This window comes from Quercus suber, unplaced genomic scaffold, assembly GCF_002906115.3.
Source record: "Quercus suber isolate HL8 unplaced genomic scaffold, Cork oak 2.0 scaffold_929, whole genome shotgun sequence".
In the NCBI taxonomy this organism is placed as follows: domain Eukaryota; kingdom Viridiplantae; phylum Streptophyta; class Magnoliopsida; order Fagales; family Fagaceae; genus Quercus; species Quercus suber.
The window spans coordinates 143,680-167,247 of NW_027070352.1; the positions used below are offsets into that span (position 1 = coordinate 143,680).

Genomic DNA, 23,568 nt, shown 5'->3' on the forward strand with positions numbered 1-23,568 from the left:
TATTTGTGCATTCGGAAATCAATATTCGGTACACAAAGGAGGGTGTTCCTTTTCTCTTCCAACTCACTCTTCCCCATTTTCCCAAATTCTCAAAGCTAATGTTTAAATCTCGTCATGTTGTGAAGGTTTTTCTTATGCAAGTTCTTACTTCCCTATTTGCAGACAGGGATGATCTGCGATTAAAGGGTGCACCACCAGCCTTCCTCATTATTTATGTGGATGTGAGTAGTGGACTCGGCTCTTTGAACACTATCCGGATCATTAGAAGAAATCAACCGATTTTCCTCATTATTTATGTGGATGTGAGTAGTGGACTCGGCTCTTTGAACACTATCCGGATCATTAGAAGAAATCAACCGATTTGCAACACATTGCAAGTGAGCAAATTACCCCGAGCAATAGGTTCTTCTGAAATCTGAAGGGAACTCAAGATGATTAGGAACTAGTAAAGAAGGATCTAATGATAATCATGTCAAATCTTAAATTCAATTTTTGAAAGAGCATCAAATGGAGGGTTAACATTGTTGTAGACTTGTAGTGAGAAGTACAGTAACAATATAGAAAAATATTAGATAATTATTGATGATGCCGAAAAAACCACCAGTGAGCCACACGGTCCTTGCACACTCAAAACAGTACCTGCACAACACAAAAGCTGAAGACCTTAAGAGGAGTACCGGTATGGTACCGGCCAAATACCCTCCGAAGGTCAAGTTAGAACTTCTCACAACTCTAAAGTGCTAGAGCGGGGTCAATTATGCGTACCTTGGCTTGTGAGGGTATTGGGGTTTTTATAGTAGTAGAGGGTGGACCTCTCTTCCTTGGAGTAGAAGTCTTTTCCTTATAGGAATCCTTATGAGCGTAGATTGCGGAATCCTTTCCTTATAGGACTCTAATATTGAACGTGGAAAGCAAGTCATCTTTTTATCATTCAGTATTGGGGTTTTTATAGTAGTAGAGGGTGGACCTCTCTTCCTTGGAGTAGAAGTCTTTTCCTTATAGGAATCCTTATGAGCGTAGATTGCGGAATCCTTTCCTTATAGGACTCTAATATTGAACGTGGAAAGCAAGTCATCTTTTTATCATTCATGCGTGGTGATCAAGTCAAGAATACATTGGAGCTGTCAGCTTTAGGGCCGTCAGCTTTGCCTACTCCCTCATTAGGGTCGTCAGCTTCGCCTACTGCCTCGTCAGGGTCATCAGCTTTGCCTACGACCTCGTTAAGGTCGTCAGCTTTAGGGTCGTCAGTTTTGCCTACGACCTCGTTAGGGTCGTCAGCTTTAGGGTCGTCAGCTTTGCCTACGACCTCGTTAGGGTCGTCAGCTTTATTATCTTCAGCTTACTGCCTTCAGCTTACCCTTCAGCTTACTACCTTCAGCTTACTATCTTCAGCTTACTACATTCAGCTTACTATCTTCAGTGTGCATAATAGAGCTGACGGGTCTTTGGAGATCAACTTTTATTTTTTCAATTAAAAATTCCCCTTATCAATTATGAATGTGAAAGCGATTTTCTGCCTAGTTGTGTGGCACAAGAAATAAGAAGTGATACCTATGCACAATCAAAATGGTTGCCAATCAACGGGTTGTAGTGGTCGTCATGGGGCAATACATGCTAGGAAGGGTGATCTTGGCAATGATGATAGTAGTGGTGCTTTTAACGAGAGTCGGGGGTAGCAAATGGCAATGGGATGATAAGCATGTTACAACTTGCAAATTGCAATAAGTAAAAACTGAGGAACTTAGAGCACAAATTTTAGAAATAAAACTTCAGAATGTTGTTTCTTCATCAGTAAAAACTCTTTAAAAATTCTTCATTAATCTCCATGTGATGGGAAAAAAAACTCTTTAAAAACTATACACAAAAAACTCCTTTGCCTTATTCTAGCAAGGAAAGTTTCACCAACTGAACAGGCTATAATTGACAAAAAACGAACGTTAACCAATTACCCAAAAAGTCCATATAGAATGATGTCATGAGCATTCTGGATGTTTAATGCATAAGAAATCAGTGTGTTACATGTGTTTATTAATTATAGAATTTCCAAGTCATTCAAGTACAAAATTTTGTAAGAAAGCACCAGTGCACTACTGAAAATATTCTTTCAAAACATCCATTTTATTACCCAAGGGAATTTACAATCTTTGTTCAACATGAGCATTAACACAATCTTGATCATGATAAACCTGTATAGAATGCTTTCTAAAGATTGATAACCAATTTCCAGTGAAGTATTTAGTGAGGGTTGGCTTTCAAAAATCCAGGCATTTTGTTCAAGGATCAATCAAATAAATTTTAGAGTGGAGATACAAAACTAGTACACTACAAGGATGCTGAAACACAACAATCATGTATTTTAAATAGGCAAGAGCAATTACATTAACAATAATAACAAAGAAAGAAATACATAATTTGTGTATTTACACAGGAAAGATTAATTCCATCGAAAAGGAAACAGCCATCCAAATTATATAGCCTTTGAACTTATGCTATCTGGATGATAGAACATGCTAGCTATTTGTATAAAAGTGAGCACCAGAAGAATGATAGCAACCACTGTTGAAGCGGTTCTCCAAGAGGTGCTAAAATATTCACAGTATAATGTTGCCTTCCAACTATACATTTCCATAATTGAACCCAACAAAAAACAAGGTAACAATTGCACCCAAAAGCACAGCTCAGGTTTGAGACATCCAAGGAGACTACTATTGCTAAATTTCAAAAACAAAATTTTCAGTTTCTAATTATATGTCAGCATAGTGAGTCACAATTTTAAAATGAAGCATAAAACTAAAAGCTACTGTTAGGTTCTAAAGGTTTAGGAATTTATGTATTTAGAACTCTAATTTGTAATATTGGCAAATCATGATCAAAACAATATGTTTAGTCTTGTTTAAGCTTGCTCAAAGTTGATTAATTATTGTAAAGTTGGAATCGAGAGACTGCAGATGCATTGGGGCATATCGGTCTGGCTCGATTGATCGAAGAATAGACTCGATCGATCGAAAGTCGACCAGATTGCGTTTTCTGCAGTTTTTCCAACTCAGCCTTAACTCATTAAACGTTTAGGGTTTTATGTTTTTGCCCTAGGTATATAAGGCAAAACCCTAGCCACATTTTTAGAGTTGCTCCAGTTGTATTGTTGATCATACATTGCTGTTTTGTGTAAATCTCTTGTGAGATCTAGAGGAGCTTTCCTTTATACAAAATTTAGGGTTTTCAAGATAGAGATTACTTCAACATCTTGATAATCAACTCAGTTGCTACTATTGAAACTTAAAAAATATCAAGTGGGGGTGCTTGTAGTTGATTGAAGAATTCAAGAAAGAAGGAGTCCGTTGATTCGGAGCTTGCACGTGGTTGTGTCAGTAAGTTCTACTGGTGGGTAGCATTAGGAAGTCGAGCAGGGAGCTTGTAAGTCCTTTTGTATGAACTTCGATTCTTTCATAGTGGATTCAGGTTTGCCTTGAGGATCGGTGGGTCAAATCCTCCCCAGGTTTTTATCGTGTGGTTTCCTGGGTGATCATATCTTGTGTTATTTATTATTCCGCTGCTTTATATGTTTGATATGATTATTTGATTGTTTTAACCTAGAATTGCTTAATTTGACTAAGTAACAACTTGGCTAATTAATTAGGCTACTCAATCTGGCTGTGTTTTAAGGGGTCTAAAACCGTTCAACTTTTTTTTTTTTTTTTTAATAATTCAATTGTTACAATAAGCGGGGAAGGGAAGATACAAATCTTGGTTCTCCTCATAAAAGAGCCCAAGCAATGCCACTAAACTACAAGGCTCTTGGTAGAAAACCCGAATTTGCTAAATCCTATTTAGTTCCCAAATAGTTAAACAACTTTCTCCCACTATCCAATTCTCTTCCTTAGGAGAACCTACATTTAAATCTCCGCTACCCCAACTCCTGCGACTAATCTCATAGTTTTGGGACTAATGGCCTGTTTGGATGTTTAAAAAAATAAAGGGGAGTAGAGTAGAGGGAGGGAGAGTAATCCAATTACCTTGTTTGAAAGTTTTTTAAGGAATGAGGGGGAGGAGTTTGGGGGGATTTGAAGGGGTTTCAACTCCCTCAAACCCCTCATTTTTAATTCCCCCAAATTGGAGAGATTTGGAGGGAGAGTAGAGTAGATAAATTATTGTCCAAGTAAACTTCCTAATTTATCATTTCTAAATTAATCATAGACCAATGTTGCAAGTCTATTTTCAAATAGGAGTAAATTTGTCTATTTTAATCATTTCCTCTCCTCTCCATCTTAATTTTTAAAACATCCAAACAAGAGGAATGACTAATTATTCCCTTCCCCCTTACTAATTTTAAAAACATCCAAACAAGGTGGAGGTGAACCATTCCCTTCCCCCTTACTAATTTTAAAAACATCCAAACAAGGTGGAGGTGAACCATTCCCCTCTACTCTCTCCCCACTACTCTCCTCCCCTCTACTCCCCTCTACTCTCCTCCTTCTCTAAACTTCCAAACAGGCCATTAGGTTTTGTTTTTATTGTCATCGTATCTCTTAAAAATCTCACCCAACATATTACCCTAACCCCTTTTCAAGCCAAATACATTCGCCGCAATTCGATACACAACATTCTTCTTCCTAAACCTTTTCCCCCAAAAAAATTCCAAAACCCTTTTTTCATTTTTCTTTTCCAATACAAATTAATAACAACTCGATGCAATCCAAAAAAAAAAAAACAAAAATTGTCCATTTAATACAACACCTACAGTACCAAAATGAAACTAAAACCTAAGTTCATTTCTAAGTGAAAATTAAATAACCATTAATTCATTAAATTTGCAAAATCCAAGAGAGAAAATTAATAATTCATGTGGCTTTTGTCAAAATCACACAGATCTTCAACTCCAAATCCGAAAATATATATAGATGAAATTTAATAAAAATACGAATACATATGCAACTTGTGGGGACTCAATTTGGATTGACCCGGGGTGATGGGTTTACAGCCCAATAAGCCCAAACAATAAATTTATAGAGAGTGGGGCGAAAGGTTTAGGTGCTGACCGTCGATCACCAAGTAGGAATTTTCTTACAACGAAGAAAAGTGCTAAGAGTTTTTCTTTCAAGGGGGGAGATGCTCCTCGGCCTGTGGCCGAGGAGGCCTTATTGTTCTCCCCTTTTTTCTTTGTTCTACTAACTTCTCTTTTATAGTTTTCATCCTCCTATCCCCTCTCTCCATCTGTTGATCATCTATTTGCCTTCTTATCTGGCCATCCGTCCCATCAGAGGCCTTATCGGTACTCAAGTGGTTCACTCTGATCAACGTTGTCCTGCCAAGGGGTTACCTCCCCATTAATGCGGCCAGGAGGGTTAGTTGAGTGCATTAAATGCGAGAGTGACAGCTTACTTTGGGGTTAGCCACTCCCTAAAGTCACCTTTGTCAGGCCGAGGACGAGGTATCCTCGGCGTGGATCCTAGAAAAATAGGCTCTCCCCCTCTCTCTCAGAAATAGCTTGTGCTCCTCGGCATGGGCCTTGGGCTTGCTATATGATGGGCCGAGGCTATCAGGCCTACAGGCCCCACACAACTATATATATATATATACACACACAGAGATTGAGAGAGAGAGAGAAGGAGATGTGAAAGGATACCGTCGGAGATATCGGCGAATTGTCCAGCAAGTAGATCTGTGCTCCGGTGGGGTTTCAGTGAAGGGTTTGGGCACTCTTGCGAAAAACTGCAGTGAAAACTGTAAGAGAGAATGAAAGGAGAGAAATTTAACAGATCAGAGAGTGCATATAAAGTTCTCTAAATAAAAAAGGTGGTAGCACGTGCCACGCATATGAAACTGCGCTGGTTTGTATCGTTTGGTGCTTCTCTATTTTGCGTCAATGGACCAATAACAAATTGACACACATAGTTTAGTGGGATATGTGTAATTTAGCAATATAATTTAATTTATTTTTTGTTTCAGTTAGCTTAAACTTTTTTTTAACCCCAAAAAAAAAAAAAAAAAAAAAACTTTGGAGAAAAAGGCTGCATGTTTATTAATAAAAACTAGCTAGGTCATCTAAGATTACAACATTTAAGTGAGAAGGAACATCCTTCATCCACTCTTCGAAATTACTAACATGTCTAGCAATGTGATGAACAGTAGAATTGTCCTGTCTTTTAATAAGAGAAAACCACAAATAGCAAAGGAACTTGCAATGTCTTTTGCCTCCTCAATCAAGTAACCATAATCAGTTAGAGAAACCTCGTCATTCTTCAAAGAATCAATAATAGCTACCGAGTCTCCATCCAACACAATAGAATTGAGTCGAGTCCAATTTATTTAGCAAAGGTGACAACTCTTGATGCTGCAATTGCTTCCACTGCAGCCACCGAGTTTGGAAGTGAAACTTGCTCGGCCATGGATGCAAGAACCCGACCCAACTTGAATAAGATATATGGGTTTAAAATTCAGCCTATATAAATAAATTGATAGGTATCTTAGCGCGGTGATATGAATAATCATTATAGAGTGAACATTATAAATTGAAATTCTACAGTATCATGATTAAATTTATGCAAAAACTCATTGATAAAAGGAAAAAAGAAAAAGAAAGAACAGCTTCATTGATCTAAAAATGAACAATATTACAAGAAGGTCTAAAATAGAAAAACATAGTTAAAGATCCATTAAATCTGATGAATATATCTTTTGTTAATTTTTTGGCCCTACCTCTTTTTTTTATCTTTTTTTTTAATTATTTTTTTAGTTAGATAGATTCTGAAAGAAATCTGAAGGGAAATCATTTGATAGGTAATTACTGTGTTAGAGAGTTTTTTTTTTTTTTTTTTTAACAGACCAACAGTTTTAAGAGCCCATAGTCAGCCCAAAGCCCAAGGTCCAATACCCATGAAACTTAAATACCACTTCTTACTAAATCCAGGCCCATTAAATTAACAACAAATTGTATCGATTAATATAAAGCCAAATTTTAGCCTAATTGCCCATTCACAAAACAAAGCCCTCAAATTATCAAACCTATATAACCCATACCGTTGGAAGGTCAAAACAATTCCCAGGATTGAATTAGCTCAGATTTTGGGTCATGGTACTAATTGGGCCAACACTCAAGTAAAGAGGGACCACAAGTTTTTTGATCTGTTTATGGGCCAATGAGCCCAGCCCGTGAGGCCTAGCTCAAAGCTACATACACAATTTTTTTTTTTTGGGGGGAAACAAGCTACAGACACAATCTTGATCATGATAACCTGTATAGAATGCTTTCTAAAGATTGATAAGCTACAACACCAAGTAGTGATATAGTAGACTTACGTATTTTTCAACTTGTCCAGTGAAGTATTTATTGATGGTTGGCTTACAAACTTCCTGGCATTTTTTTATCAATCAATAAATTTTAGAGTGAAGATACAAAACTAGTAGTCTACAAGGATGCAAAAACACAACAATCTGTGTATTTTACATGGGCAAGATCAATTACATTAACAATAATAACAAAGAAAGAAATACATAATTTGTGTATTTTACATAGGTAAGATCAATTCCATCAAGCTGGGAATATCTATCCAAATTATTTAGCCTTTACCGCTGGGATAATAGAAAATATTGTTTGTATAAAAGTGAGGAACAGAAGAATAATAGCAGCGGCTGTTGAAGCGGTTCTCCAAGGAGTGCTAAAATATTCACGTTTTAATGTTGCCTTCCTTCTGTGCCAAGGATTCTCATAGAAACTATTCAATTCTTTACAGAGATTAATGTAATCATCTCTCATTGTTGTCCATATGATTCCCTTGTTAAGACTGTTAATCATAAGTGTTGCTGCATTGTTGTCGCCTAGATAATTAACCAAGATTTTTTTATCACAAAGTAAATGCACATCTTCTTTAGTATCGATAAGTAAATCCATGAAGAAAAAGTAATCTGTAAAGTATGCATTTTCTATATAGCGAGTTTGCTCTAATGCCATAATGTTTCGAGTAACAACTTCCGTCATATCGTTTAATTCTATGCTAGGGATTTTCAACACTCCTTTTTCAAATTTTATGTCAAAATAGCATTTGCTTGTACCAACCTCAAACTTTACTCCTGCCTCATGGAGCTGTGTTGCAGAGTACAAATGTTTAATCAGTTCACTGTTTCTTCTTGCTTGCTTCTCGAGTGGAGGTAGCTGAAAGGTTCTAATAAGATCGGTGAAGTGTTCTATTTTCACATTGGGGGTGGCCTGTATGAACTGCATGTTGAAGTACCCAAAGTAGTAAAATGAAAGCTTAAGTAAACCACCGTAATCTGAGAGAGATGGAAATGCAAGGTCGTATAATTTCTTAATAACAAAAAATGGAAGTTGATTTTCAAGTAATAGCAAGTCAAGCCTCACAGCAGTAGACCTTGGTTCCACAACATTAGGATCATCACATATCAGACTTATTGAACTCTCTCTGATGAAAAGCTCAAGAATGAAGACGACATCCACCAATATCATTTTTACAAACCTATCACTGGTAAGGTCAATAGTCTCTTCATAACACCCGCGAATGCTTTCTTCCATTTCCCTTATTCTGCCTACCAAATACTCCAAGTTTATCTCACTCCGTTTCACGAAACTCCTGAAGTATCTCTCTTTATGCTCTTCCATGGCCTTCAATCTTTCGTTTTTGTGGTGAAAAGGGCCAATTGAAACTACCTGAGGAGTGTAGGCTTCTTTATTCCATTTTCGGAGCGGGTGCGGGGCCTTGTAGATACGACATTGTTTTGATGGTTCAATCTCCGGCCTCTCAACCATTTTTCTAATTTCAATTACCAACTCATCATTTTTTTTTTCATTTCCACCGGGAATGTCTGCTTCCTTTTGAGTATTTTGATCTTCATTATTTATTGAAGCAATTGCTGGTTGAATTTTCGCACTAGTTGATTCTTCCATCTCTCAAGTTGTCTTCCTTAAATTTCCTTATGACAAACACAAGACTCACCAGCATTAGAAATATTAGGTGATACTTGTAAAAAAATATTTTTAAAATGTGGATAAACTAGCTAGGTGATTAATATTACTCATGATACACGGACAAGACAAGCTATCATCGTCTACTATCATCATCCTAGAAATTAGATAGTAATAAATGACTCTGTCATTTTGAATGAGGGTTTGATTTTGGTTTTTTCCGTTTTGGAAAAAACAATAATTAATAGGATAAACAATTTAAGCACTTAAAATCATTTAATATTATTAAAAATTATTTGTTAGAGTGTGTAATGTTCGTATTGAAGATTGTTCCATTTCTATAAGAAAAAGAAGGTAGTTGGTTAAACCATATATTTATATATTAAATTTTTATATACTAATGTATTTTTTTGTTTTTCTATTACAATGGTTTTTTTTTTAATTTTATTTTATTTTTATGGGTAAAAGTGTATCACTAGGAATTTTGCTAATGTTTATTATCTTTTTCTAGGAAGTTATTCAATTATAATGAAAATCTCTTCAAAAAGGTAAGTAGATTTTTTTTTTTTTTTTTTTAAGAACATGGTATATATTGTCAACAAAATTATCATTTTATATTTTTACTTGAATTAATGATCATTTTTGGAATTGTATTAGAATTTTAATTAGTTTCAAAATTTAGATAATCATATATCATTCATATATATATATATATATAAAGCCAAAATTGAGTGAAAATCCAATCTATCAATGTATAATATAATGTATTATAAAAGTTAGATAACCTGGTGGATAAACAAAATGGTGACGTGTGTTCCTTTGACAATGCATAAAACAATGACACATATCATAATTTGTAACTCCCTCCATCGATTAAGTATGATATGGAAAAATAACGCTATGTGGTAGACAATTATTGGTACATGTCAATATTTTTACCATGTGCGAACAATATATAAAAATTATTATAAAAAAATAAAAACAGTCCTTAAATGCACACTATAAATTCCACCAATATAATAAAGATCCACTATAGGCACCTTTAAATACTTTATCAATTATTTTCCTTTTCTTTTTTTCTCATTTGTTTTTTTTTTTTTATAAGAAATGTTATGTTCACAACATTTTCACAACAAATCTTAAATAACAGACTGTTATTAGTTATTATGGGTGGACAAAAGAGTAATTTAAGTTGTGAATTTAAATTATAACCAATAACAACTTACCACCTATGATTTGTTGTGAAAATATTAAAATTTGCTGAATATGTTTAATGTAATACCATAATAAATTACAAATGCTATTATAATACATGACTTAAAAGGATTTATTTATTTATTTTATAAAGAAAACTGTAAGGACTCAAATTGGATCGACCCTGAGTGATGGGTTTACNTTTCGGTTTGCTCTATGAGGATTATTATCCTCGGCTCTCTTTCAACTGGTCTCTCTCTTTCTTTTTCTTTTTTCTTTTTTCTTTCTTTTTTCCTGCCTCCCCCCCTTTGTTTTCTTCATTCTTATGTTATATACTCCGTTCTCCCCCTGTTTCCATCGTACACGTGTAGTTCTTATCCTGGGAACTCCTTTCTGTCCCATCCAGTACCTACCGGAACCTTCAGCTTAGTGGCCATAAAGCTGCTTAGTTACTGTTCAGGTATCACCTCCACATTAATGCGGCCAGACTGTTAGCTAGAAAGCATTTAATGTGGAGGTGATGGCCTCAAAAAGATATTTGCTAGCTTCCCCGACGCCTCCTAAGCTATATCCGATTTTCAGTTCAGATACAACTTGGTGGGGTCTTTCCGCTAGTACGAAGGTTACCTTGACCTCGGACTTTGTTGTCCTCGGACGTATGTCATGCCGTGGTATATAATATCTACTCGTTTCTTCCATACCACCCATATGATAAGAATAAAACTTTTTAGGCTGTCCTCGGATTACTACATGTTCTCGGATTGGGCCTTTGGGCCCTGAGCCCATTTCTGAGGATTACTATACCTTTTTTACCTAACAGGCCCCACAAGACCAATTCGTTAGTAATTAACACAAATGATGCAACAAAAGGAAAAAATGAAGAAAGCTCAAAAATTGAACAAATATGGATGGACTAAATTTTAAATGTTGAAGATGGAGAAACTGATAATGACAACAAACGTCACCATACCACAATAACAAAGCATTGAAGAAAAAAAAAATCCGTAATAAAGCTTTTTATTACATCACATAATAGAAATCAATAATATAGAATGAATTAATATGCTTTTATCAACTTTTATTATACAATATTATTCCAAGTTATTTTTATTATTGCTCATTATTTGAACAAAATAATTATAACAGATATATGTGTGCAATTTATAATTGTTACTTTTTATGATGAACTCATTACTAACAAAGTTTTATAATAAATATGCTATAATATACGTATAATATTTTCCAAAAACAAATTTACATAAAACATTATAACATTATCCGTGTATCGCACAGAAAACTTACTAGTTATTGATAATACAAGTGCTTCAATGAGATTAGTCACAATGATGTTATCGACTTACAAACGAAAAAAACTACAAGTTAAACTACAAATACTACTACACATCAAAGTAGAAACCATAAGAAAACAACTAATATAGATGCATTAAACTAAGATAATTCAAATAAAACTACTTGCATTAATGCACCAAACAGATTACAAGGCAACCTACTCTTAACTCTTAAGAATAATTAGAGAAATTGAGTATAAATGTGAGTGATCCTCTCTTTTGCTTGAAATATCGGCCTCTCTTTTGATCTTCTAGGACTCTGTCATCGCACTATCTACCTTCTAAAACTAAGCAATAGCCTTCTTTTGTTTGAATTCTGAAATTGCTGTTAACTGTTGTACTCCACTACCTGCACCTTTGGCTTTGATGATAGAATGCCATTTCATTTGCCACATGTTCAAATTATGGTGATCCCTGGCCATTTAAGGAGTACATGCTCTTTCCACGTGCTTTGTCCCCTCAGTGCTCCATGTAACCTTTTTAATTCAAGCAGTAAACTAACAAATATGCGGATCCATCCAAATCCAGCAGGCTTCATTCCCACTTGGCAAAAATCCATTTCATCCACGTAGACAAGCAATGCTTAGAAAGATATTCTGGCAAGTCCGCCTAGAAAACAGCAAGATGATCAGAAAATCTGTCTTAACATAAAATATTTTTCTCTTACCTACATTGAGTTCATGGGAATCAAATCTACAGATGAAATTATTCAAACTAGAAATTATACAAAAAAAAAAAGGCCTAACGATTACAGAATTAGATTGGCAAAAAGAAGGGGTGAGAAAATGAATGTAAAAATCCCAAACAAACTATAGTGACATTACATGAAAGTAAATTAAAATAGGCCATTCATTTGAGATATGGAAAAAGGTGTTAAGACTGCACCTCACTGATTACAGCAAAAACCACGTTTTTTTTTTTTTTTTTTTTTTAATAAATTTTTGGATAGGTAAGAAAATTTTGTATTAAAAAGAAACTACTCCATCAAAGAGATGAAGTAAAAGAAGGAAATATGTACAAGCAACAAAGGAAAGCAAAACAACTTATGTACAAGAAGAAAGTGAATCTAAAAATAGCTAAAGGACTTTGTAGAAGTAAATCCCCACGCATGAGACCAATCAAGCAAAGTGGTCACAAACAAAGCTAAGAGCTTATTCCTAGAAAGCACCGAATCTACAAATATGAGATTATTTCTCTCCCTCCAAATAATCCACATCACACAATGTGGTACCAAATTCCAAACATTTGAAAAATGCTTCCCCAACCAATTCCTCCAACTGGCCAGCAAGTCGATAACCCTCTTAGGTAGAACCCAAGAAACACCAAAAGATCTAAGGGCAAAGCTCCATAACCGAAATACCTCACCACAATGTAGGAGCATATGATCCACTCTCCCCATTACATCTACAAAGGCAACACCAATCCATAATAGTGCAGCCTCTTTTGCTCAAATGGTCCGTTGTGAGAACCTTCCCCCATGCAGTTGTCCAAACAAAAAACGACACACGACGTGGAGCCTTCACACCCCAAATACACTTCCAAGGAAAAGTAAATGAGTTAGATCCCCTCAATGTGCCATAAAAGGATTTTATATCAAAATCCCCCTTCGACCTTGAACACCACCTCATCTTATCTCTACCCTCAATAGGAGGACTCATCGACTCCAATGTATGAGCAAAGGCCCCCGCCAACTCCATCTCCCATCAATTAAAACCACGCCAGAACTGTATATCCCAATTCCACCCTCCCTCTAAAGTGTGGCTCACCACCATATCTGCCACAGATGCCCCCCTAAAAGTAGCAATTTCAAATAGATTCGGGAAAGTTCCTTTCAACAATTGATCTCCACACCAATAGTCATGCCAAAATCGGATTCTACTCCCCAAACCAATCTCAAAGTAAAGAAACTTGCTAAAACTCTTCCAACCTTTATGTATGCCCTACCATAAACCACACCCTTGTGAACCCCTACGTAACTTCGAAGACCACCCCCATTCCTTCCCAAATTTCAATGTGATCACACGCTTCCATAATCTTGTCTCCTCGACCCCATAACGCCACAACCACTTACACAAAAGAGCTTTATTAAAGGTAGTAATTTTCCTTACACCCGGCCCACCATCAACAAAAGGATAACACACCTTATCCCACCCTACCAAATGAAGTTTATGCTCACCCGCCAAACCACCCTAGAGAAAATCCCTCTATGACTTCTCAATCCTATTAGCCACCCTAGTAGGAATAGTGAACAGAGATAAAAATAAGTGGGGATACTTGAAAGTGTACTCTTAAGCAAAGTCAAGCGACCACCTTAGAAAGATACATTTCTTCCACCTAGCTAAGCGTTTTTCGAACTTCTCCAAAATTGTTTTCCATATAGAGGATGACTTGTAAGATGCTCCCAAAGGCATACCAAGACATGTCATAGGCAAAACCCTAATCTTGCAGCCTAAAACATCAGCTAACTCATCCAAATTATTCACCTTGCCAACCAGAACCATCTCACTTTTACTAATGTTAATCTTTAGTCCAAATTATTCACCTCACCAACCGGAACCATCTCATTTTTACTAANAAAAAAAAAAAAAAAAAAAAAAAAAAAAAAGGTGAACTTATTCTCATTAGAATTTTATTAAGCCCAAATTCTTCAGCCAGGGTAGCATCTCTGCTAGGCCATCTTTCAAGCTTCTAGGGTTATAATCCAACTCTACTTTAGCCTTCTCACAGGAATATGCCCACTGATGTTTTAGAACTTTCACTGCCTGCTCCAAAATTGAACAAAGAGTGGTAAGACTGTGTTGCAGACTATGATATAAATGAAAGAAAGTAGAGTAAAGAGGGAAAAAGGAGGCCATTTGGGCCAAATGACACATTCACTCAAATAAGAACAAGGTGATGGATAAGCTGATAGGTTGAAGTCCAATGAGATGTGTGAGTAGCTTACCAATCAATAGAGAGAGAGAGATGTGCCTAAGGTAAATAATTCCATTTGCAGTACCTACTTCAAGTGGTGTGAGTAATTGATGTTGTGCAGACAAACAGTTGTTACCAGCGAAGAAATATATCCTTGTTCAAGTAAATGTCATAATTGATGAATTTGAGCAATTCCTAAAAATCACTTGATTTTGGGATTTAAGATGTTAAAAGCTTATGTAAAGTTCAAAACATTAGGTATTTTCTTTCTATTGTCCATTATATTACATATTGATAATCATTTTCAAAAGGCTTAATTACCAATCATTCTTTTTCTTCAAAAGGCTTAATTATTACTGAGAACTTATACTTTGATATTAGGCGGTAGATTTGAATATCAAGAAGAATTCTTTTGATTAATGGTCTACTAATGATTGATGCACTATATAAGACTATAAGGCAACTTCAAAAACCATGGTGCATACCGGGGGACTGATCAGAGGAATCTTTCCTGTAATTCGTGAGATCAAAACTGAGGCCCATCCATATGCATCAATTGCCCAAAAAGGGATATTAAACATAGGTTTTTTTGTCTCAGTGATGATAGCAGCTAAATCAAAAACATGCCTAAATGATGCATTTTCTCCTGTCAGTAGATATCTTTCACCAGGTCTTCCTTTGTTCATTGCTGCAATATGCCCCTCTACTACATCATCAACATGGCTAAAAGAAAATTTGTCGTTTCCAGACCCTATATAGCCAGGTAATCGCCAATTAAAGCGTTCAATAATCTGAAAGGAGAAATATAACATCATCAAATGGAGCTATAAATAAGAAATGTGCATCTTGTAGGTGAACATCCAATAGTACTCACCTTACAAAATCCCATATTAAAAGATAATTCCCATAAATCTGTAAGTAATATTCTTCCCAACTTACACCAAAAACTGGAAACAAATAAGAATAATGACTCAAGCCATTTTTTTCCAAGTAATTAAGGAGAATGAGAGGAGTAGATAAAGACCTTATAGGTGTAACCCCAAGCCCACCCCAATAGGAGTACTCTCATGACTCAAGCAATTAACATGTCACTTCCAGGGGATGTTTTATGGTAAATTCAACAGATTCTATTTATGAGGCTAGAAAAGGCTTAAAATGTGGATTCCCCCAAGAGGGGGATCTGAGACTAGGGCTTGGATAGAGACCTAACCTCTAGACTAAGGCACACAATTTTCAAATTCAACAGTCATTCAAAGCCTCTCCACATGCAAATCTTTCAGTCATCTAAAGAAAGCAATGGTTGGGAAAGATGAAAATGAGAATAATATTAAAAACATGTCAAGAGAAAATCACCTTGTTAACATATTCAACCAACTTTCTTCGGTCACCACAAAAAAAGCACCCCCACGATTAGAAATCTCCCAAGGATAATAAAAACCATCCTAACCAACTTCATTGGCCTCATTATATGTCTCGAGGTCTAACTACTACTTTCGTAACAAACATAATAAAAAGAGCGACGCAAAGTATACTACAAATTATATTGCATTAACCTTACAAACCAATATGTCAACTTTTAAAAGCAAGATCAAAAATGTAATTCAAAATTATATATTATGTTGTTGACATAACACCAACATAATCATTGTTATGTCCGTTTGTAAGCATTTTGTAGTAAAACAGGTAGTACCTTTCACATTTTCCAGATCATATAATTCAGAAAGTCACAAATGCAGCTATAGGTCAAGTGAAGAATTTGTAATAATATCTCTACATGGAATCTAAAATCATGCCAGCAAACATCAATTTCCTCTCATGAGTTATTGGATGACAACAAAAAAGGCCCAAAACTTCCACTGAATTGCATTACATATCTCTAACTTAATGACATATACATAAAGTGCTACTAATTTCAAGTTTCAACAACATCTATCATTCTATTGCTACAACAAAAGAAACTAGACAGAAGAAAAGGCAATAGTATTAATACCATTTTAGCAACAATATTTCCAGAAGTGACCTTGCCAGTCCCATAAATAACTCCTGGGTAAACCGGCACTATCGGAACCCCCTCCGATGCAGCTTGTATGGCAATCTTATCAGCAATCGCCTTCGATTTCTCATACTCCGTACAGAAATACTTCTCATGATGAACCTACCACATCACATCACATCACATCACAATTTTTGTTATTCTAAGAAGAAAATGCAAACAAAATAACAAAATCAAAAGGGCAATATATCTCCCTACTTGATTCTCATCGGCAACATTTCCACCATCAGTTGGTCCAAGTGCGAAAAACGAAGACGTGTATATAAGCTTTTCAATAGTCTTTGTCTCTCTCACAGCTTGTAACACATTCCTCAATCCTCCAACATTCACCTATTAGCCAAAACCAAATTATTTCAACTTAAAAAAAATATATTAAAAAAAAAAAGCCTCTTTAACTTTCATAATCATATATACTTATATTATAGAAGAGTCCGAATTTGGTAAGATGTCATCCAATAAACTATTGTCACGTCAATTTTTTACATAAAACTCAATACATTACCTAATATCATCTCAATAAACTCTGAGTTGGTTAGATTTTTAGACGGGTGTCAGTATTTATTGAGTGTAATTTAATGCGTAATATGATAATGTGACATGTTCTTATAGAATCCAATCATGGGTCTAATGTAATTTTCTTAATTTTGGTGCAAAGGTAACACATTCATAGTACTCAACACGACAACCACCTAGTACTGTTGAATGTTTGTTTAGATATAAATAAAAAAAAAATAAAAAAAGAATCTTGAAGAAATTGAAAATGAGCTTACGGAGAAGAATTTAGAAGGATCAGGAAGCCAGGGCTCGACGACGGCAGCCACGTGGAAGATGACGTGGCAGCCAGAGCAGGCAGCGAGGAGGGACTGGTAGTCGGTGACATCACCGTAGACGATCTCTATGGCGGCGGCGTCAGTGGGCGGAGGGAGGGAGGAGAGGTCGCTGGTGCGTCGGACCAACACTCGGACAGGGTGGCCTTGTTGGAAAAGGGCGTGGCATAGCTTTCCACCTAAGGAACCAGTTGCTCCGGTCACCAGTATCTTCTTCATGCACACCCTTTTTCTATCTTTCTAGTCACAACTGTCTTCCTCAAAGATTTACTACATTTAAATAACTTGGTAGGGTAAAAAATAGTAAACATTCCCGAGATTTAAGACTTTTTAAAACGGACTCATTTGGTCCCTTTTTATCTAATGCCAAGTCAATTTTAAAAGTCATGAACTTAATTATCCCAAATCTCAAAATGTTAGTGAGTTTGACGGAGAGTGCTTTTGATAAAGCAAGTGGAAAGTGCCTTTAGGCAGATTAGAATTTCACACATTTCGCATAAATTGTTTTTTTTTTTAATAATTCAATAGTAATAATAATTGGAAAATGTGAATTGAACATTGATGTTTTATTCGAAATATTGGAAGATGCCAATTACTCTATGTATAACTGATGAACATCAATAAGAAATAAGTCACAGACATTTCCTTTCATTTCTTCATATCCTTTTCTCTCATCCTCTTATTTCTTCATTCTCTTTTCTTGGAGGAATGACTATCTCGAATCAATCAAGTTACTTACCACCCTAAAAACAAAGACTGCAAATTATTCATTAGATCTATTAATATCTAAAAATTAAAGTGTAACATTTATTGTTACTATACTGATATTAAATCCTATCAGCGTAGTAATTCAGTTTACTTAAGGCCACTTCAGTCCATTTCAATTGTAAAATCTTTTAGTAAATAATTAAATGAGTTAATTTAATTATTTGTCCAAATCTAATAGTAAATTAAGTCATTTAAGCTTTCTATTTTAAAAAATAATAATAATATCAAACAATAAGATATTTTAAATAATGCATCTTAGGAATATTTTCATTTAAATTTTACAAGTAAAAAGAATATTTAAATGATATCATTACTAACTAAAAAATTTACAAAATGACATGATTTGTTAGTTTCACATTAACAACATAATAACAAATTTCTAATTATTTTTTTAGTAATATTCGTGCAATTTTTTAGTGATGATGTAGTTAGTAGCATTTCAGACCATTTTGTTCATATTCGGTCTAATTTGGCTTGCTTTGATCCACTTGGTCCAATTGGTTCGCTTGGTTTATTTTGATCCACTTTAGTCCCTTTCAATTCATTCAGTCCAATTGGTCCATTTGGACTAATTGGGTATTAAATTGATTTTTTTGCAAGTTGCTTTTTCTTTCAGTTTTGGCTCAAAAAAAAAAAAAATCCTTAATTTTTTGGTTGAAAAGTATAGAATTTATTCTATTTGAGTCAAACTCTTTAGTTTTGGGTTAAATTTTTTTTTTTAAATGACATTAGAAATTAGAGATACATGTCCTAAAAAAGCAACAAAAAAATATATCAAAATATTCAAAATATTACCTTAAAATTCAAGTTTTAAGAATATAAGGATTATACTTATATTTGGAAAGGAAAAAAAAGTTAAAATTCTAAACTTTATATAATAATTTAAACTTAATATAACATGTTATACGTGTTTATAAAATGAGGTATACATTCACTCTCGTTTTGTAAAATCTCTGATGATTGTATAAAAGATATGGGTTCAATTATCGCCTATACTAAAAACTAATTGGTGTCTTGATCTGATGATAAAAAAACTATCATTCAGGAGCGAATGCCATAGGTTGAAACTCTCTCAAATGAGGGTGTACATCTTTATTATAATATTCTTGGATATGTTCACATTAGTCAACCAATTATGATATATTTAAATAAATAAATAAATCATTTTAATAAAATCTTCTTGATTTATATGAAACAATATTATAATTATGTAATTTAAATATTTTTATTAAATTACATTTTCATATATATATATATATATATATTGTAATTGAATGCAAAAATACATAATATATTCCATTACATTAATTTATAAAAATAGAAAATATTTTTAAATAATATATGCATTATTTAACCTACGAATTTTTTACATTACATTCTTATAAAATAATTAAATTATATTTTCTCACACATCGTGAGTTTGTGACTAGTTTAGTATTAAAGCATCAACTCAAAATGACTACAAGAACTTGATTCTCTCAATTAACTGAATCCATGATTTGCATCAAACAAAAACAAGATTATCAACAAGAGGCCTTTTAGGCTTTTAGCACAACAAATTAACCAACACTTCGAAATTCTAAAATTCCTAATTGAAACACAACCCAAGGTTAAGAAGCTTAATACGTCTGAGACTTTTCTCTTACCTTTCCTTCCATTTCCTTTCTCTCATTCTCTTTTCTTGGAGAGTAACTATCTCAAATCAGTCATGTTACCACTAATTTCTCTAAGAATCCATGTCTGCAAATTGTTCATTACATTCTCTCAGGCTTGACCAATTCTTGAACAACTAACAAGTTTTAATATAAACTCCATCTCTCCTTAATTAGCCCAAAGAAAAAGGCAATCAAGTTTTAGAGTAACCAAGACTAATGTGTATGATTTAAATTGACATGAATGAAATCTTATAAGAGAATTAATTGAGTTTTGCTGGTACATCTTTTCTAGAAAAGCCACTACTTGGTCATAATGGCTACCGTGAATTGCATTAGAAAATCATACAGAAATTAGCTAGTATCCCAACCAAATTATATTAGCTTTTGGAGATCTATAAATAGAGCAGTAGCAATAATGCACAACATCAATTCCAAAAAAAAAAAAAAAAAAGGAGAGAGAAAGAAGGTGAACTTATTCTCATTAGAATTTTATCAAGCCCAGGTTCTTCAGCCAGTGCAGCATTTCTGCTAGTCCTTCTTTCAAGCTTCTAGGGTTATAATCCAACTCTACTTTAGCCTTCTCACAGGAATAGCCCACTGATGTTTTAGAACATTCACTGTCTGCTCCAAAATTGAACGAAGAGTAGTAAGACTGTGTTGTAGTCTATGAGATGAACTTAAAAAAAAAGTAAAGAGAATAACAGGAAGGAGGCCATTTACGCCAAATGACACATTCACTCAAATAAGAACAAGGTTATGGATGAGCTCATAGGTTGAAGTCTAATGAGATGTGATTTTCTTACCAATCAATAGAGAGAGATGTTATCAAAAAAAAAAAAAAAAAAGAGAGAGAGATGTGCCTAAGGTAAAAAATTCCATTTGCAGTACCTACTTCAGTGGTGTGAGGTATGATGTAGTGCAGACATAAGTAGTTACCAGAGAAGACATACATCCTGGTTTTAGTAAATGTCATAATTGTTCAATTTGAGCAATCCTAAAAATCATTGATTTTGGATTTAAGATGTTAAAACATTTATGTTTAGTTCAAAACATTTGGCATTTTCTTTCTATTTTCCATTATATAACATATTGATAATAATTTTCAAAAGGCTTAAAACCAATCTTATTTTATTTTCAAGAGGTTTATTATAAACTGAGAACTTATACTTTGATATTTGGTGAATTTAAATATCAAGAAGAATTCTTTTAATTAATGGTCTACTAATGATTGATACATATATAAGACCAAAAGGCAACTTCAAAAACCATGAAGCATACCGGGGGCTGATCAGAGGAAGCTTTCCGTAATTCGTGAGAACATAACTGAGGCCCAGCCATATGCATCAATTGCCCAAAATGGGATACTAAACAAAGGCTTTTTTGTCTCGGTGATGATAGCAGCTATATCAAAAACATGCCTAAATGATGCATTTTCTCCTGTCAGTAGATATCTTTCACCAGGTTGTCCTTTGTTCATTGCTGCAATATGCCCCTCTACTACGTCATCAACATGGCTAAAAGAAATTTGTCGTTTCCAGACCCTATATAGCCAGGTAACCGCCAATTAAAGCGTTCAATAATCTGAAAGGAGAAACATAAAATCATCAAATGAGCTATAAATAAGAAATGTGCATCTTGTAGGTGAACATCCAATAGTACTCACTTGACAAAAACCCATATTAAAAGATAATTTCCATAAATCTGTAAGTAATATTCTTCCCAACTTACACCAAAGACTGGAACAAGTAAAAAGCATGCCTCAACCATTTTTTTCTCTCAGTAGTTAAGGAGAATGAGAGGAGTAGATGAAGACCTTATAGGTGTAACCCCAAGCCCACCCAATCAGATACTCTCATGACTCAACCAATTAACATGTCACTTCCAGGTAGGTTTTATAGTAAATTCAACAGATTTTATTTATGAGGATAGAAAAGGCTCAAAGTGTGTTCCGACCAAAAGAGGAGGTGGGACTAGGGTGGATAGAGACCTAACCTCTAGGCCTAGCATTTTAAGAATGAAGTGTTAGCACCTAGACTTAATCTCACGCACTTCCACCAGAGCCCTTGATAATCCAATAACTTTCAAAATTTGTACCATGCCATGGCATTTGAAGCAATGAAATACGTTGGTTTGTAAGCATGTTGTAGTCAAACTGGTAGTACCTTTCGCATTTTCCAAAATATATAATTCAGAAAGTCACAACTGCAATCATAGGTCAAGGGAAGAATTTGTAATAATATCTCTTTATGGAAACCACAATCATGGCTGCAAAAATCTACTTCCTCTCATGAGTTATTGGATGACAACAACAAAAGTCCCGCAACTAACTTCCACTGAATGGCATAGATATAAAGTGCTACTAATTTCAAGTTTCAACATCATCAAAGAAACTAGACAGAAGAAAAGGCAATAGTATTAATACCATTCTAGCAACAACATTTCCAGCAGTGACCTTGCCAGGCCCATAAATAACTCCAGGGTAAACTGCCACTATTGGAACCCCCTCCGATGCAGCTTGTATGGCAATCTTATCGGCATATGCCTTCGATTTCTCATACTCTGTACAAAAATACTTCTCATGATGAACCTACCACATCACATCACATCACATCACAATTTTTGTTATTCTAAGAAGAAAATACAAGTAAAAGAACAAAATCAAAGGCAATATATCTCCCTACTTGATTCTCATCAGCAACACATCCATCATCAGTTGGTCCAAGAGCGAAAAAAGACGAAGTGTATATAAGCTTTTCAATGTCTCTGTCTCTCTACTGCTTGTAACACATTCTTCAATCCTCCAACATTCACCTATAAGCAAAACCCAAAAAAAAAAAAAAAACACTCTTTAACTATTCATAATCATATATATTATAGAATCCAATTATGGGTCTAATTTAATTTTCTTAATTAAAAAAATAAAAATAATCTTTAGCTATTCATAATCATATATATATGATAGAATCCAATTCATGGGTCTAATTTAATTTTCTTCATTTTTGTGTAAAAGTGACACATTCATAGTACTGACAGCGACAACAACCTAGTACAAGTACAGTTGAAAGTTTAGATGTGAAAAGAAGAATCTTGGAGAAATTGAAGATGAGCTTACGGAGAAGAACTTAGAAGGATCGGGAAGCCAGGGCTCGACGACGGCAGCCACGTGGAAGATGACGTGGCAGTCGGAGCAGGCAGAGAGGAGAGACCGGTAGTCGGTGACATCACCGTAGACGATTTCGATGGCGCGGCGGCGTCAGTGGGCGGAGGGAGGGAGGAGAGGTCGCTGGTGCGTCGAACCAACACTCGGACAGGGTGGCCTTGTTGGAGCAGAGCGTGGCATAGCCTTCCACCTAAGTAACCGGTTGCTCCGGTCACCAATATCTTCTTCATTGTAATCACTTCGCAATGTTTCTAGTCAACGGAGGTGTGAACATTTCAATGGAAAAACAATAGTTCTACTGTTCCTTCATGGATAGTACTACTGCTTTAAATAACAATATTAGAGCATCACCGTTGGTTAGCTATTTCATCGCCTCAAACTCCAATTTAGTGTCCAGCATCGATGATGCCAAAGGCAAAAAATTTTCCTTTTCGCTACAGTGAACCGCCAGTTTTGCTACAGTGAACCGCTAGTTTTGGCGGTTCACTGTTGCAAGAGTGCAAAAAAAATTATTATTTTATCACTTTGTTGGGTTCTGTGACAGATAGGAAATGAGAAAGAAATTAATAAAAAAATGAATAGTATTTGTTTGACCGAAAAAATTAGAGAATTGATACAGGTTAGGGTCGTGAAATCGTGTATTAAAATAAATAAAATAGTCTTTTGAAATGTTAAATGCTAAAAATTTTAGCTCTAGTCATGTGGATGCTCTTATGATATGTATTATTGTAC

The 23,568-nt window shown here is 34.9% G+C and overlaps 3 protein-coding genes across 3 annotated transcripts; all 3 read right to left on the reverse strand.

Annotated features, from left to right (window-relative positions):
* Positions 1–7,551: 7,551 nt before the first annotated feature.
* Positions 7,552–8,871, reverse strand: LOC112002274 (UPF0481 protein At3g47200). Its single transcript, XM_024034432.2, has one exon. The coding sequence runs from the start codon at positions 8,759–8,761 to the stop codon at positions 7,553–7,555; it is 1,209 nt and encodes a 402-aa protein (XP_023890200.1). The 5' UTR covers positions 8,762–8,871; the 3' UTR covers position 7,552.
* A 5,174-nt stretch (positions 8,872–14,045) lies between these two features.
* LOC112017584 (uncharacterized) lies at positions 14,046–17,613 on the reverse strand. Its single transcript, XM_024050045.2, has 5 exons — positions 17,197–17,613; positions 16,625–16,756; positions 16,364–16,528; positions 14,859–15,164; positions 14,046–14,222 (listed from the first exon to the last, which is right to left on the reverse strand). The coding sequence occupies exons 1-5, from the start codon at positions 17,470–17,472 to the stop codon at positions 14,082–14,084; spliced, it is 1,020 nt and encodes a 339-aa protein (XP_023905813.2). The 5' UTR covers positions 17,473–17,613; the 3' UTR covers positions 14,046–14,081.
* Positions 17,614–20,823: 3,210 nt separating this feature from the next.
* On the reverse strand, positions 20,824–23,115 carry LOC136065332 (uncharacterized). The gene is given in 8 exon segments (XM_065768400.1): positions 20,824–20,982; positions 20,985–21,200; positions 21,203–21,257; positions 22,099–22,263; positions 22,358–22,442; positions 22,444–22,487; positions 22,789–22,920; positions 22,923–23,115. Coding segments are annotated over 8 exon segments (963 nt in total). The 5' UTR covers positions 23,067–23,115; the 3' UTR covers positions 20,824–20,860.
* Positions 23,116–23,568: the final 453 nt, after the last annotated feature.